The 17025-nt window shown below is 45.8% G+C and overlaps 1 protein-coding gene across 1 annotated transcript in view; it reads right to left on the reverse strand.

Annotated features, from left to right (window-relative positions):
* The window catches only part of LOC105362429 (bric a brac 1), a 246611-nt gene extending 230363 nt beyond the window's left edge, over nt 1-16248 (reverse strand). The window contains exons 1-2 of the mRNA XM_011499870.1: nt 15377-16248; nt 15146-15292 (exon numbers count right to left, since the gene is read on the reverse strand). Of these exons, the coding sequence (XP_011498172.1) occupies nt 15146-15292; nt 15377-16174 (945 nt within the window). The 5' untranslated portion in view covers nt 16175-16248. The remainder of the gene's footprint in view (nt 1-15145; nt 15293-15376) is intronic.
* Between the last annotated feature and the right edge of the window lie 777 nt (nt 16249-17025).

A 17025-nucleotide genomic window follows, 5' to 3' on the forward strand; every position in this document is an offset into this window, starting at 1 on the left:
GCGAGAGTACCAATGTAAATGTACGTATAGGACTTTGCGCGTACAGTTAATTGCGTCTACCTCGCCTCTCCCAAGTCAAGGAGGTAAATGCGAATCTTGGTGTGTGAGAGGGTAGTGAGGTGTGACGACAAGGCGCTCATAGTCGCACTACGGAAGGATTTGGGACCGCTCGCGTTCTCAATTGTTAGTGGGGTAGGCGACAAATATCGTAATATTACGAAGAGATAGACGGCGATTAGCGATGGGACTGTAGCGAGCGTTTAGAATCTCAAAGCCAATATCCCGCGCGTAATAACTCGACGATTTATTTTAACGATTTTTAGCTAAATAACAGTAATTTAGCGGCCGATAAAATGCTGGCGAAGGCGAGGTCACGAGTACAGTCTCTGATTTGTAATTTCTTTGATGCGCCAAAAAATTAATAGGTGAGGTCGAAGTAGAGAGCTAATTTGTGAATTCCAGAATAATAACAGCGAAATAAGACGAGGTCTTCTCAACGATTTAATAGATTCCGTGCTCCAGAAAATGGTTTTGCATACAATAAAATTTAAATCATTCGCAAAATATTCAACTGCCAGTTCATATCTTTAGAACAATTAAGACTTATTCAGATGTAAAAACATCATTAAATCATAAGTTTTTCTCCCTCTCAGGAAATAAAACTTTAATTTACACCTTAAGAGAACAATGGAATTTGAGGGAAATAGATGGAAGATTATTGTTATGATAAAAACGATCATTTGAATTTGTAATTGATTTCAAGGAAGTTCCGAGACAGCGGAAGCCGCGTAACAAAGAGAAGCATCGCTCGCTTTCGCAAGGTTCAATTAATTCACGTTCGAGAAACTATACAAGCTAAAAAAATAAAATGAAGAAGAAAAATTAAAAATCGAGAAGGATAGTGCTGGTGGAGGGGGAGGGGAGATGAAAACAGAGAGAGAGAGAGAGAGAGAGAGAGAGAGAGAGAGCGTCAATGCGTACGAAAGGGTATTTTTCAGGTCGGTAAAAGTGGCCGTAAGTACGCGTAAGTAATACAAAAGAGTTGAAAAATGTAATGTGTATACGGCCGCGCGCGAGTATGGGTAGGTATGAGTATGTAGACGTATGTAGAGACGTATGTACATAGGAAGCGAGGTAAACCCCGAGACAAGGCAAAGGAAAAGGCAGACATCTATAGGCACTTTATTACAAGCAGCCGCAAAGTCTCACGAGGTTTCAACGTCAATTATATCTACAGAATAACTTAACGGTCCCTTAGAAACAGCCTCAATAGCCTATTCAGGCATTCGCCAGAGCTTCTCGAGTGTTAAATAATAAAGAACATTCGCGGCGCGAGCATGACGTAATCCTCGCGACTCTATTCCGAGGATATGCACCAAGTCGAATAAATATGTATTACACATTCTTAGAGAATTAAGCGGACTTGCGCGAGAGGCACTTGTCGCCCGCGGGAGCTTCCCATCCATACATACATATACATATACATATACATATATTTTCTTTTTTACGAGTTTGTGTGGGTGGGTGGGTGGGTGGGTGTGGGAGCGCGCGCGCGCGCGCGCGCGCGCGTGCGTATTAGGCGCATATGCCATACGTGAAAACACGCGGATTATTTGCGCGCCTCTCCCCAGGTGTGCAACTCGACAACGACGATGGACGACGGTGGACGACGATGGACGACGACGGACGAAAACAAGATAGCAAAAGGTGATTTTCTCTCGACCCTACCCCCGTCTCGAGACACAACGTTGGAATAAAGAACGAGCGGCGCTTTTCAGGCTTTCCACGGAGCGCGGAATATGACGGTGGTGACGTCAACCTGAATATTTGAAGGGGACCGAACTTCAAAAGAACACGTGTTACGCTGCTAGGACGCCGCTTAAATAATGCAAAGTCAACTTACTCTCGACCCCTTCCGTCCCGTCTTCCCTCGTGCCGCCCGGCTTTTCTTTTATTCCCTTCATTCCTCTCCACCTCCTCTCGCCCGACCTGCTCCCATCTCCCCTTCTCGATCTGCCTCGCTCATTTCGTCCCGCATAACCGAGCCGCGATCGCGCCTCGCTCGGTCCCTCTTCCGGAACTGCAGTTGTGAGCTGCCGCCGCAGCTGCAGCCACAGACACAGACACAGCCACAGCCACAGCCACCGCCACCGCCACCGCCACCGCCACCACTGCCACCAACTCCACCACTGCCACCAACTCCACCAAACTTCGCTACCGGGACTTTCAGGGGCCAGTGTCTTCGCCTCGAACTTCGCCACGACCCTCCCATTCATCACGGAAACCAACATCAACGTTCATCGATCGTGGATAAAGATTTTTCGCGTCGAATTCGCCCGCGCCTCATTGGCGTGAAAAAGTGCCAAAGTGGACTGGGACAGCCGCGCTCGTAAGCTCTTGCGAAAGTGTCGAGAGCGACAGCTTGAAAGCACCTCGTTTGTAACACCCAAGGCGCCTAGGAATTAAGAAAGAGGACGAATGGAGGGTCGCTGCGATACATTTTAATATTTTGATCTTTTGGTTGGTTGAGTTGGGACGAGGCGCTAAAGTTGACCTTCAAACGTTCACGTTCCGAGGAAATTAACTGACAAGCGGCTACGGGATTCCTCTTTTTCTCTTTTTTTCTTACAGCCGCGCAGATATTACTACTGCAAACATCCCCTCCCCATATTCATTATTCTTCCAATAATGATGTATTTTTTATTTTTTAATTTTTTAATTTTCTTTTTTCGTCAACTATATGTTAAGCTGCTTATTATGCGTATAACGATATATAGCGCAAGATTCTCTGATTTGAGAAGGAAAACATTGTGCGCGTCAGTTTCTTTGCAATTCCCACAGCTTAATGCATTCCTTTTATTGTTCATGACAAATGCACGAAAGCCTGAGACAGTACTGTCATTTGTAAATTTTTTATGTTTATTATTTTATTCATTGCCTATCTATAAAAAGCTGTTTTTCCTTACACAATCAGACTATTAGATAATAATGAGAAAATAGTAGGAGTATTATAATTGATCGAATGTATCGTAACTTTATACTTAAGGAATAATTTGAAGTGTTCTTCATAAATTAATGTAACACTGCATTTTATATATACGTAAATAACTTATAAGAACTTTGCTGCAAAGTTGTTCTTTATAAATACTAAATAAGGAGAAGTTTTGCCGTAATATAACGTAATCAGTCAATAAACGGGTGCTTATATATTTTTTTCTGAAAAAAGTTTCGCGAGTAAAAATGGATGTTTAATATTTTATAAAATTATCCAAGACTCTCGCATAATATTATATTCTCATTCTATACAATTTCATTAAAATATCTTGATATACATTTATATTCTACATTTATATTTCATTTCATTAAAATTTTTATACGACAGGTGACACTGATTGCATGCATAAAGCACGTATTTCGAAAATATTAACTTCTTTATACTATTATCGTTACAATTAATATAGTCAATAATGCTGCTAGGCAATACTCGGAACGCCTTGCTTTGAATTTTAGAATAAAAAGAAGAAAAGAAAAAAATAACGAAAAGAAAAAGAAGAAGAAGAAGAAGAAGAAGAAGAAGAAGAAGAAGAAGAAGAAAACATTATAACCATTATTCAAATACAGGTTGGATTTTATCTCAAACGCGGCCGGATAAGCAAATAAATGAATTTCAAAAGTGAAACGATTAACTTCACGCGATTTCAAGCATCATTATTTTCGTACCTATTACGATGATCTTTTCTTTTTTTCGAGCGGTTCGCTTCTATTAAAGCTATTAAAGACATCACCAAGAACTATAAAAGTATTTTCAAAACAAGTATTTTTATTTTAGAATAAATAATAAAGATAAAATAAAATGCCGAAAGTGTGTAGACAATTTGGTCAATTGGTCGACGATTTGGCATTTGTAAAAATTTTTATTTTCCGATGCATGGATATAATGTTGTATTAAAAATATGTCTCCATTATATTCGAGGAGATTTTTTTCGAAAAAATTTACATATTTTTAATAATGATTAAACGCCACACAAGGGGGAGAAAAGTTTTATTTTTTCATTTGAATATAATTTTAACCATTACGTTCACGTTTCTCATTGTATACCAAGTGCTCGGCTACATCTAAGCCGCCATTTATTATGCATTTACTCTAATTTTAAATGACTGTTAAAACTTACATATTTAATATAAGAATGATTATTGTATTCTAAGATTCTATCGATCGATTAATATCTAGTAATTTGAAAACGATGTTTTAACTATACGTTTTCAAGTGGAGTAAATTCGAATTAAGGTAAAAGTAACAACAGCGGCGACTAGAGTAAAGTTTCATTTTTCAATAAATTATCTTATGAAGCATCGTTCGCCTTAATATTTCTTTTATCGATATTTTTATTCGCAATTCTAATGCAAATTCTCGAGAATGTCTGCCTTCCCGTGGGAAAAAGGGCCGAAGAAATATCGCATTTTGTCGAATTCGGAGACAAAGAGTCGGTCTGCCGACTCGTAAGACCTTCAAAGATTTCCTAGAGCGTCCTTCGTTGAGAATCGATAGATATTTGTCGGCTAATATCGTTGAGAAAAATATCGCAGCAATTTCCCATCGTGCCTTAATCATCGAGCATCGTTAACGACAATAATCATAAAACCTTAAACTTTTCTAACAAACTTCATCGTTAATAAAAGCACCGATAATATCGTCGGCACTGGGTAATTAAGCTGATTTTATGCAAGTTTTCTCTTAATCGAGTATGCAAATAGAGAATTACGTTTGTTCGACAATTAGTAGACGGGACAGAGACGTAATCTATAAACGTCGTTATTTTGAAATAAAGAGGTGCTAATTATTCAAAAGCCGCGAGAAAAGAAAATCGTTAAAGCGCAAGGAGAAGGAGGGCCAGTGAGGGGAAATGATTTCTCGGATGTAGCAAGTCCATTAAGCGTATTTGCTCATACGCTGGCGAACAAAGTGGAGCAGCTGTTTAAAAGAAGCTGGAGAGACTGGAGCAGCGTGCACAGAGAGGACGGGTAAGGAATGAGAAAAATTGAAATTGTCATTGGCGGGTATGGCAAGGTGGCAAGAGGAAGAAATCCGGCAAAGTAATAAAAGCGCGCGCCGGCGAAAGAGAGCGCGAGGGGCGGGAGAGTGTAGAGCGCGTGTGCGGGCCGATGCACGTGTGCCAGGAGCAGCCGGCAGGTGAAGTGGGAGGGGGATCCAGTGGCGTTGTTCTCTTGCGGATTCGACGTGTGCGCTCTACGCGCCCTCGAAAATTCCGCGCGCGCATTTAGGCTGAGCCGTTGACGGCGCGAACGCAGCTTTTTAGGACCACCCACTCGCGCATGCGATCCGCAGCATTTTCGCCGCTATTTTTTGCCGCTATTGGCCAATTTCGACCCCCCCCCCCCCCCCCCCCCCCCCCCCCCCCCCCCCCCCCCCCCCACCCCCCCACATCCCTCTCACTCATTCTCTTATTACCCTAGCAACATCTCTATCACCGTCACGATCTCAATTTCGATCTCCATCTCTCTGTCTCTTTACGCGACGGCTTGTCTATCGACGGGAGCGCAGTCTCCCATCACGTTGACTCGTATGAAAAACACTTCCTCTTCTGTTAAATGCATTTTACATAATGACATTATTTTTCATTTCGAGGCCGAGACGTGGCGAATCTTTTCTTCCTTTTTTCTTCTCCTTTGCTTTTCTTCCCCTTTATTTTTATACGCAGCCCCGTTTAAAGTATTTGGGCTTCGCTCTAACGGCTTCTACAAATGCTTCTACAAATGCTTCTACAAATGCTTCTTCAAATGCTTCTACAAATGCTTCTATAAAAGGCCGTATTGTTTTGGGAATGCAAATTCAAAAATTCATTCGCCCCAACCATCACTCGATCATAATATATTCCCAATGACAAGATTCTTTTCTCCGCTACTCTCGAATTTGTCGCTATTATATCCTTACGTCAGCTCTCGCCTCCATTTGTCCGGGCTACATTGGCTACGATGAATTTTCATTAATTTCTACACTATCGAGTAATTATTTTTATGCATGCGCACGATTGTCTTGCGTCAATCTTCGCGTTGACAAAATAAAGTCCCGTCGTCTCGATTTCTTTATTCATCGTTTTATAGTCGATTCTAGTCGCTCGAATGCAAAACAAATGTAGGGAGTCGTTGAGCTTTTTTTCTCTCCCGCTTACAATTACCGTTGCATTTGATTTGTAGCGTCGAGAGAAAAGGAAACGAGAGGATTGGAAAGAGCGCGTACAAAGTGCACGAGTAAAATAACAAATCGGCGAAATCCAAGTTTATGAATCAATAAAATATTATATGTTGTTATTTTAAAATGAAGTCTCGCCGGGCATAAATAATTAATAAGCAGCGTTGAAAAATCTTTGGTCGGAAGTAGCTCGAATCACGTATCCCGAATTTCAATAAAAAAAAAAAGAAGGAAGGCGAGAGTCGGGCGCTTGCAAAGTGCACTTTCGCAGCTCCTTGGCAGCAGCGAGCAGCAAAAGTGGAAACAGGTGGGGGATAAAGTAGAGGGAGTGTTTTTGTGCCGAGGAAAATTTAATACAATTACGAGCGGCTCTTGGCGCCTTCTTTATATCCAGTCCGCCTCACCTCCTCCTCCTCCTCCTCCTCGACCGACCATCACCTCCCAACCACCCGCTCCCCACCCCATCGCTCGCTCTCATCGGCACTACCATACACCCCCCCCCCCCCCACCTTCGCCCCAGCACCCGCCCCGCCCATCCCTCCGTCCCACCCCGTTCACCCCCTCACCGCCCCTCACCATTTACAGCCACGCTCTTTTCTACAGCATTTTTCTCCGTCTGTTTTTCTTTGGCTCTCTGTGTCACCTACTTTACATCATGCTTTATCTTGCTGTCCCCCACCCGCCTGTTCGTACGCTCCTCAACCCGTGGAGGTGGAAGAAGGGAAGAGTGCGCACGCCTCCACCCTCGAACGGTTCACGTCATTCTGCATTATTTTCATTTTATCGTCAGCAATCTTGCTTAATGCAATCCTCCCTTCTCCGATCGCCTTCCGCGGGCGCCTCAACCTATACAAAAACACATGCACACGTATGTGGTTTGTGGCGAGTTCGCTTGGCCCGCACCGCCGAACCCTTTTTACCTTCCATTTGAATATTTTATGTCAAGAGTTTGTGTTTTCTTGCGCAGGGTTGTCACACTCGTCGCACTCCTTATAGCCTTACATCTATAGATATCACGTAGGCGAGGAAGATCAAGTCGAAGAAATTGAAATAATAATAGGCGGTGGACGAAGTAAAGCTACAAGTTGAAGTAGTGCTAGGCGGCAGGTGGGAGGGGGTTAGAGACGATGCACGGCTCACTTACTAGACAAAGAGAAGTTTGGCAAAACTGTAGGTTACCCACCCCTCATACGCAGTCAAAGTAATGGTTACGCGTGCTCCGGCGTGATTATTTTATGCGCGTTCCTTATTTCCGCTATCGCCGGCCGCGCGCATCCAGACTAGCCGACAGCTTCTCCGAATCTTACACGGCTGTTTCGTAATCTCCGGGATTTCGACGCCGACGGTGGCACGAGTGCTCTCGATCGGTCCCCGGGAGCCCTGGCAGGAAGAAACGATTGGACGAAGTCAGAGGCCGGAACTGCATCGGTCGCGAGTATGATAATTCGCGCGGTCCAGGAGTGGGCGTCCATTGTTTTGTCGGTAAGAGCCAGGGAAAAACGTCGCCCGTATCGATCACCAGATTAATTTGTAGCCGAGACAATGGGCCGCCATCGGGCGTCTCTAACGATACATCGGCCGTAATGTAACGCCGTTTCAACTAGTACGCGCGGGTGTGCACGAGACGAGACGAGACGAGAGAAGAAGGAGAGACCGAGGCGCTGCACTTACTTTATTAGCCAGGCGCACTCGTTGTGCATCGTAGCTACTTTGCTAGCCCCTACGTAATGAGCTTTGCCAGTGAATTTAAGATTTTTGATTCATGGCGCAAGTTCGCCCTAATGAAACTGTCAAGCGTCTCATTATTGGCAATTATGTCCTTTATGATTATTGTTTGCGTGTTGAATTAGCCGCCTATCGGGTGTATGCTTGTCCCGTTGTTACATGGAGCTTCTGTACTTTGCGATTTGGCCTATTAAAAGACCGATCGATTGTTTTTTTTTTTTTTTTTTTTTTTCGACTGGCATCAGTACACGCTCAGCGCGCTCCAAGTTCATTTACAAAATGAAATAACATCAACCTTGTACTTCTGGCTTATCGACAACACTACAAGATTTAACGACCTCTTCAATTTGCGGAAAAGAAGTAATAATTTAAAGGCCTTGAGTTTGTCACAGGTAGATGATCGGCGCTTAGCCGTAAGCTTAGCAGCCAATACTTTAGCCAATATTTATTACAATACTTATTATTATTATTATTATTATTTATGAGATAAAATTTATACAGCCAAAGGAAAAATGGTGTATTTTTACGAACATCATGGAGTTTCATCGAAGTTGAAAATTATATTTTATTCCACTAGAATTTCCTAATCGTAATCCATGAATTTATTTTTACATGTTAGCGCATTCGATAAATAAGAATTCGAAAATTAAATCACTACGATTATCACTACGATTGTCAACATGTGTACATCTATCTAACTATCTATCTATTAAAATATATACCAACTGTGTATTCTATATATAATTTTTCTTATATTCACACACACACACGCGCGCGCGCACACACACACACCCACACACACACACACAAATAAACAAACAAACAAACAAACAAACAAACAAACAAACAAACAAACAATTTATCGAATATGAAGAAAGCCTTTTTATTTTCTTTTAAAGTACTTTCGTGTCTGGCACTAGTAAAGCATCTTTATAACAATACAAGACAGTTCTCAGCTTCGGTGTTTCCATAATATCCTTGATCCTCTGTAAACGAATAAGAACTTTATTTACATTTACTTTTTTACCGTTGTGAATTCGACAGTGCGATTTCGTCGGTATAGTATAATATCGAGGTGAGAAAAGGGCAAACGACGATCGTTGCTGCGAAAATAAAAGAGAGAGAAAATATCGATTGCGAAGTGCGCACAAAAGATTTCTAAGTAGGAAATTGACGGAGTGATAGTAAGTAGTGACTGGGTAGTGGAATGGATTGGGGTAGGGACAGGGGCGTTGTAAGTAGAGATTCGGCGGAAAGTTAGGAAAGTTGCCAAAGGAGACGGAGAGGAAGAGAGAGAGAGAGAGAGAGAGAGAGAAGATGGTCGAGAAGCTGAGTAGTGAGGAAAAACGTTTATTCGAAAAGATTCAAGATGCAAAGTTCGCCGCGGGCTATGCTTTATTTAGGCGCTTAAGGCTTTGGAAAATAAGCGATTGCGCGCGAAAATTTCAAAAGCTTACGGATATACGGATGTATCGGACTGTATGAATTTTTTGTCCAAACTACTTAACTATTCTATAGCGTCGACACTCGGGGCCCATAAACAAATGCAGTTGTACGTTCTTCCTAATGGGATCGCGGTGCCGGATGTTATGAATATTTAGTTGTCGCTTAAGCCGGTAAGAACTTATCGGCTTAAATCGCCGATAAATATTATCGCTGAAAGTGGGCAGTGCAACTCTTCGTGAAACAATATTCGGCTTTCATGTTTGTACACAAGACAGTATTATTTTGCGTTGCGTACTGAAATCGATAAGCCCAGCGCATTAATAAATTATTGTCGCGAAATTTCCATATAATATCGATTTTGCAAGTTTTTTACATTCGCTAATTGATGTTTCCAAGTATAACTTTATGACTTGGCGGATGATAAATTAATGTACTTCCCAGAAATACAGTATTCCCATTTTTCATTAATTTTCAATATTTATGACATTATCCCGTGATCGGCCGAATTGGAAAATTCATTTAATAATAGTAAAATGGAATTACGTCACTGTCAGGACGTAATCAAGAGCTGGGGCGCAGAGTCGAGCAAGCGAAAATAATAAAAAATTATTTAACGAATTTTATGAATCGTCTCGCTTAACTATACAGTATACGCGCGCATTAGTGGTGCATTACGTTGATTTGGCACGTCAATGTGACGTTATTATAGAGACTCGAATGTCCATAAATATCGGCGCCGAATTAAGGGACGGAAGGAGTCACGGAGCCGCCCAACGTGTCCAGCCGGTCCACTCAACATCCCTCTAAGCTCTGAGCGCGGCCGTAAGGATTCATCTCGCAAGCTGTGACTGGTCGAGAGGCCTTCGCGATCAATCGGAGCCCCCAATCGGGACAGTTTCGAATAAAGTAATCAATGCCCCCGGCATCTAAATCGCGAGTCGCCTGAGCCAATTAGCCGACACCCCCCCCCTACGTGATCGATTCGCTGCGAAATTAAAAGTCCCGTGAGTCACGCTGCCGTTTTTCCTCTCTTTCACACACAAACGCGCGCATACACACAGACACGCTCTCTCTCGGCTTATCCGGCGCGCGGAAGATGCGTCGTCGCGGCGTCTCCGCGTCCGGGCGCTAACCCCGCGTCCTACGGCCTTCTACGGTATAAATCTCCTTGTCGAGGGAGCCGAAGCAATCTGCGGAATGGCCCGGTCATCCGTCGATCAAACCGCGGGTGCGTAATATCGCGCCGGCTAGAGCTCGGTATTTATGCGCGTTTCGATGGGAAAAGGCAGCCGCCGCGGACGCGACAAGATAATTTCTGATTTACCGGGCGCGCGGCCTGACGCCTCCGCATGTCCGTCATGCCATTTTGAAAATGGAAAATTTAGCAGCCACTAAGGTAGCCCCGCGCGCCGCGTGGACTTTGACGGATGGTGGGGGGTACGAGCCCATGGCCCCACCCATCCACCCGCAAACTACCGGCGGTAAATCTCGCGATCCCTCGATCGAAATGGGAATTAGTAATGAGGGCCGAGAGGTGGTCGGTCGAGCTCGAGCCGAAGGCAGGAGAAAAAGGAACAATACGGACGAGCGAGATGGGAACCACGGCAAGATTGTCCGTGGCCGATGGAGGAGAGGTATAGGGAGTGGAGCGGGAGAGGCGCCAGAAGCGGGAGCTGAATGGCCAGGATTGGCAGGGAGAAGGGACGAACTTTGAAAAGGAAAAGAAGTTAAGCGGCGTATTATATTACGAGTATTAGCCTTTTATGGGGCGAGTATCCTAGGAAAAGGCAATTTTCGAAATATTTAAATGACCTGGCATTAAGCGCGGGAATGCGCGAGTCGTGGTGAACCGCTACTGCGCCGTCGTAACCGACATCGTCACCACCGTCGTCGCTTTCATTCGCGCTCTTTATTAAAATATACCGTGATGACTCGAGGGAGGAGGATGGGGGAGGGGGATGGGGGAGGAGTGTAATGGGTACTCCTCGTCTTCGGTATTAAGGGACCTCTTCGAATCCCGATCTAATAGCCGATTAAGTCCCTCTTTCACTAGAAGTATCCTCTAGCTCGCCTTAAATTCGTTCGTCCTCGAGCATCTCGACCCGGCGATCACAGATCAAGCCGCCGTGCGTCCTTCGATCGACCAAAATATCCCAAATTGTCACGAGTCCCGCAATTAGTTGCTATTTGAATAAATCGACTCCTGGAAGCGGCGATGCTGAACGGTTAAACGGCCGTCGAGTCGACATGATTTCTGTAAGCACAGGGTGGCTTCGTGCGAATTATTGCTTTTTGCGTCTTGTCGTTAAACAGTGCTCGTTGAAGTATTCAGGTCAGACTTTCCAAGTTGCCATTATTTTCGCATTGAAGTTACGTTAGGCCAAGCGAGCCCTGGACATTCCAAAAATCCTTTTTTCTCATTTAATGATTTTGACGATTTTGGTAATCGCCTCTGGCTAAGAGCAAATGTTTGTCGTACAATTCAATTTATGCACAAGACGGGGGAAAATATTATTGTAGAATGGCTTTAATTGATAAGCAAATTAGTTCCGATTCATAAATATCGTCGTTTAATCGCCGTCCACGATAAAAGCTATTTAATCATATTTCCCCGTTTTTAAAAATCATATAACAACGAGTGATTGCAATGAACAAAAAATAAATAAATAAATAAATAAATAAATTAATAAACAAAAATAAATAAATAATACAGAGAGAGAGAGAGAGAGAGAGAGAGAGAAAAAAAAGATTGCTAATTCTAAATGATGAAGCCAAGAGATTAAAGAAGGAAGAAGGAATGCGCAATTTACGAGAGAGTAACTTAATGAGATTTACAACATTTTAAATAAGAAATAAGTTTCGAATAATATTTAGTATAATAACGTTGAGTTTATTTGCAATGGTGGCTTAACATTTTATCAAAATATGAAGCGAATGAGAGAATTAAATAACATTATTTTAAAAGAGTGAGTGCATTATTCTACTTTAAGATAAATAATTTGAAGAAACAAGAATTTAATTAGGTTTGAAAACATTCTTCTTGTGGAGATTTCTTGGATGGAAATTCTTAATATTTAATCTAAAAAAATGTTGCCTATTACTTATGATATTTTTCCTGTTACGAAATTAAAGTATTAAATTATAACTAAAATTCCTGGCAAGTTTCTTTTGCATATAATGTTTGAATATAAGGATTTACATTTACGTAAGACAGCAATTTCCTATGAATTAATTCTCACATTGTAGGAATTGTATATTTATTTGTAATTCTTCTTTAGACAGTCTAATTCCAGTTGAAATTATTACGTAATGTAATTGCCGATTTTGTAACGCTATGCAGATCGCTTTAATAATGTATATTTTATTAATAGAACCCGTGGCATTATTACGGCGACAACTAATGGAAGGGAAAAAGGAAAAGATAAAAGAAAAGAAATTCGAAATGATAGGAAGGAAAGAAATACAACAGAATTCAAGCAAAATGAAGAAACAATTTATCGTCGCGTTGTGTTTTGTGAGATCTTTCGTAGTTTAAAAATATTTGCCTTTTCCGTCTCTTTTCTTCCGCTTCCTCTTCCTTTCTCTCTCTCTCTCTCTCTCTCTCTCTCTCTCTCTCTCTTTGCTTTCTTTGCGAATCGTTGGTAACGAAGGGACGAGATATATTAGACGCTAAGCTAGATGAGATAGATGAGTAGAAAAGAATGACAGCTCAATGTACATTTGTAAACAAAATGTAATTACGAGCCAGCATAATGCAGCTAATAATAAAATAATAATAAATGGCTAATTTTAAAGCTGGAAAATTGGATCGAGAACACATTTCATAATTAAACTTTATTATAAATGACGTTAAAAAAGAGCAGTTGTTGCAAATAATAATTTTATACGCGCGAAACGAAATGCCGAGCGAGAGCGTGGGAGGGTGGGGAGAAGTCGAGGCGAAAAATGTGTTTAGTTAGCATGACTGTAGAGAATATTTGGTGAAACGTTAATGTTTTTTATTCGACGAAAGCTCATTAAGTATTTAATGGTTTTACCGAAATTGGCCCAACTTCGATCGAACTCGTGTGCCTTCGTCCCCGTGACTTTTCGAAGGAACCAACGCACCGGTAACTCGGCCTCCCCACTTCCCGGGCTCGCCCGAAGCCTCCATCGCTCGACCAAACGACTAAGGGACTTTGTGACAACGATGCCCGACTGACCGTCATTCCAATATATCAAACTCGTCAATTTGCCCCCCTCCCGCCGTGGAGGGGGGGGGGAGGTGGCAGTGGCACATCCAGATAGATCTTCCCGATAAATGGCTTAGGTACGCCGCGGCGTTTGCGCGATTCTACCGATCGACGCGCAACGATGAAATCCGCGGGGGTTGGCCACATCGGCCGCCGATAGCCTTCGACGTCCGAAGGTCGTTTGTTGTTCGCGGGTGCTCGGGCCAATGCAGTTCCAGTTCAGACAGCCTCAGAGATAAAAACACTAATTTAAACGAGAACGAAGGAAATATGAAGTCACATCCGGTGTATCAGGATAAATGGCTCCTGGCCATTACAATTTACGATTTACTGTCTCGCGACTCTTCTCCTCCTCCTCATCCTCCTCATCATCCTCATCCTCATCCTCATCCTCATCATCATCCTTTCATCCTCTCATCCACCACGTACACCCCTCCTACTTCTCATCTTCCGCCGCCTCGTCTGCACCAGCCCCTCCTCCAGAACCACCACCTTCTGTGGTCGTTCGGACGCGCGCCTCGCGTCCACCGTACCCACCTGCGGGTGCCGCTCCCGCGCAACTTAGCCTCGACCACCCCAATGACTGCGTGGAGCTGACGAATCGATTTCTTTATTGCCAAAACCGTGTAACTCCGAGGGAAGGTTAGACTTTTTTTCCTTTCTTTCTTTCTTTTTTTTTTTTTCTTAATCCTACCTCCTCGTTGCACCCGCGCCACGTAATGAGTACACGTGCCAGCAGGCACTATCCCGGATGTGGGCTCTGATTGCGGACCAGCGGCAGCCAAGTTGCGCACCGTTCCCGCCACGACACCACCATCACCCCCACAACCCTACCGCCACTATCCCCATCGATAGATCATCAACTAAACTCCTAGCCAATCCTACCTACCCTTCTCTTTTCTTATTTTCCTATCATATTCTATCCTTCGCTCATTCTCTCCTATCCCATCATTCCGACCTATCCCAACCTCTCCCGCTCGTCTATACATCTATACAGTCATTCTCATCTCCCTCTGCCTGCTGCTCGAGCAATTTAATTTAATTTATATTACTGGGGACGAAGATGCGCAATTATCCGCCCTTTCGTTCGAGGAAGCGAGCGCGCCCGTTAACATCCTCTCCAATACATAATAAATGTCTTCTTATTTCATCTCCACTTTTCATTTTCTTATTCATTTTTTTTCTCTCTCTTGTTTTTTTTTTTTTTTTTTTTTTTTTTTTTCGTTTTTTTCTTTTATGATAACTTTTCACGAAATTTTACACAGACGCCGGTGAGGCCAACGGACCACCTGACTGACACGCGGGACAATTCGAGTAGAGGCGGTCGCAGAGGTATCCACGCGCGGACCCGTGCGACTCCCGTCGTCACATTATCCTTTTAATGTCCACGGGGTTCAGTGATTTTTCGTAATGTGATTCGGGAAGGGGCAGGGGTTGGCGAATTGGACGACGACGACGACGACGACGATCCAAGGCCATAAATCCCCGTACGCTCAAGAGTCAATCAAAGCTCAACGTGTGAGACACTCACCCTTTCCTCCTCGCGAATGAGCTCGGCGATGCCGGGCTTCAAGTCCGGGTCCTCCCCCAAAGGGGGCTGTCCGGCTTGCAGGTGCTGCTGCTGCTGTTGCTGCTGTTGTTGCTGTTGCTGTTGCTGTTGCTGTTGCTGCTGCTGCTGCTGCTGCTGCTGCTGCTGCCCGTGGGATTGTCCGTGTTGTTGTTGTTGTTGTTGTTGTTGTTGCTGTTGCTGTTGCGGCGTGACCGCGTGGCCGCCCAGGTGGTTGACGGCCGCGTGCGGGCCGGCGCTCACGTGGCCCGCGGACACGTGGTGCCCGACGAGCGAGGGATGCGCCCCGCTCTGTCCGCTTGGTGGCGGGGGCAGGGGCGGCGGTGGCGGTAGGGGCAGGCTCACGGGCAGCTCCTGCAGGTTTATCTGGGGCGTGACGCTGATGCTGGGCACACTGGGCGAGCCGAGGGAGCGCGGCGTCGAGGAGGAGCCGAGGCCGTGGCTCTCCTGGCCGGTGCTCGCCGAGTCGTGCTCGTCCGAGGCGATACGCTCCGGACTGCCGTGGCTCGCGGTCGGCGAGCGCTCGGCCGAAGCCAGGCGCCGCTTCTTACGCTGAAGGTCACCCGCGAGATTGAGCGAATCCTCGAGGCTCGGCCGCGAGGTCAGCTCGTGCTCGCTATTCACGTCGGCGAGCCCGCGGATTTTGAGGCTCTCCGCGACCTTGAGGAGCGGTCCGATCTGTTCCTGCGATACGTTTATCTCGCCCTTGTACATGAACTCGACCGCGGCCTTGAGCTCCGGCCACTTTATGTCCTTCATGATGACGATCGGGTGTTGGCAAGGGTTGTCGAAGAAGAGGGTTTGGAAGTAGGGGCTGCAGGCCGAGAGGACCATCTTGTGGGCCTTGACCGAGTGTCCGTCGCAGGCGAGCGTCACGTCGACGAAGCTCTCGCTCTGGAGCAGCTGGTCAAACACGTTGGTCAGGTTGGTCTGGTAATTATTCCAGCGCAGGCAGAACTGCTGGGGCGAGCCGGCGCCGCTCTGCTGCGTCATGGTGTCGGCCTCGTCCTCCAGGTCGTCCGCGTCCAGCTTGCTCTCTCTCTCTCTCTCTCTCTCTCTCTCTCTGTATCCCCCTCTCTCTCTCTCTTGTTCTCTCTCTCTCTCTCTCTCTATCTCTCTCGCCCCTCTCTCTCTCTCTCTCTCTTTCTCGCTCTCTCTCGTCCCTCTCTCGTTCCTCCTTCGGCACTCTCTCGCTCGTCTCAGCCCTCAACTGTCGATTGAAGCCGGCGCCCGCGATCACTGCAGCAACCCGGGCATCATCTGTAACACCGCGCGCACCGCGTCCTCAGTCACTCGGTTCGGATCGCGCACAGCACAACCCCTCGCGCGTCCTCCTCCTCCTCTGCGAGGCAGCCCGAGCACGTGCCCGGGCCGGCCGGTCGCTGCCGGTCCCGGCGCCTTGGAGCCTCGCTCCACTCCAGCCGCTCCCCGCGCTATTTACCGCTACGTCCTCTATGCCCGTCAGCGCCTGCCTCGCGTCCTCCGCGGCCTCGGCGGTCTCTACCTCGGCGTCGACCTCGGCGCGGCGTCCGCGTGAGAGGAGCGGGCGTCTCGCGAGCGGCTGTCGAACGATCTGCACCGCGTGAGGAGCGCGTCGCGACTGACGGGGCCCCCACGGCTCGCGCTTCCCGCCGCCGGTCTCCGCTGCGCGGGTGGCGGAGTGCGCGCGAGGCGGCCGTATCCCCCTCCCCGGGAGCCTGGCGCTGCCGCGCGCTACCCCCGCCCCCCGGCCCCACTCGCTCGCACTACGGCTGCTACTGCTGCCCCTGCCCCTGCAACGGCCCCGGTCCCGGCCACGGCCCCGGGCTCCGGCTCCGGCCCTTGCCCACGAACGCCGCTGAAAC

Source organism: Ceratosolen solmsi, unplaced genomic scaffold (genome assembly GCF_000503995.2).
Source record: "Ceratosolen solmsi marchali unplaced genomic scaffold, CerSol_1.0 scaffold35, whole genome shotgun sequence".
NCBI classification, from domain to species: Eukaryota; Metazoa; Arthropoda; class Insecta; order Hymenoptera; family Agaonidae; genus Ceratosolen; species Ceratosolen solmsi.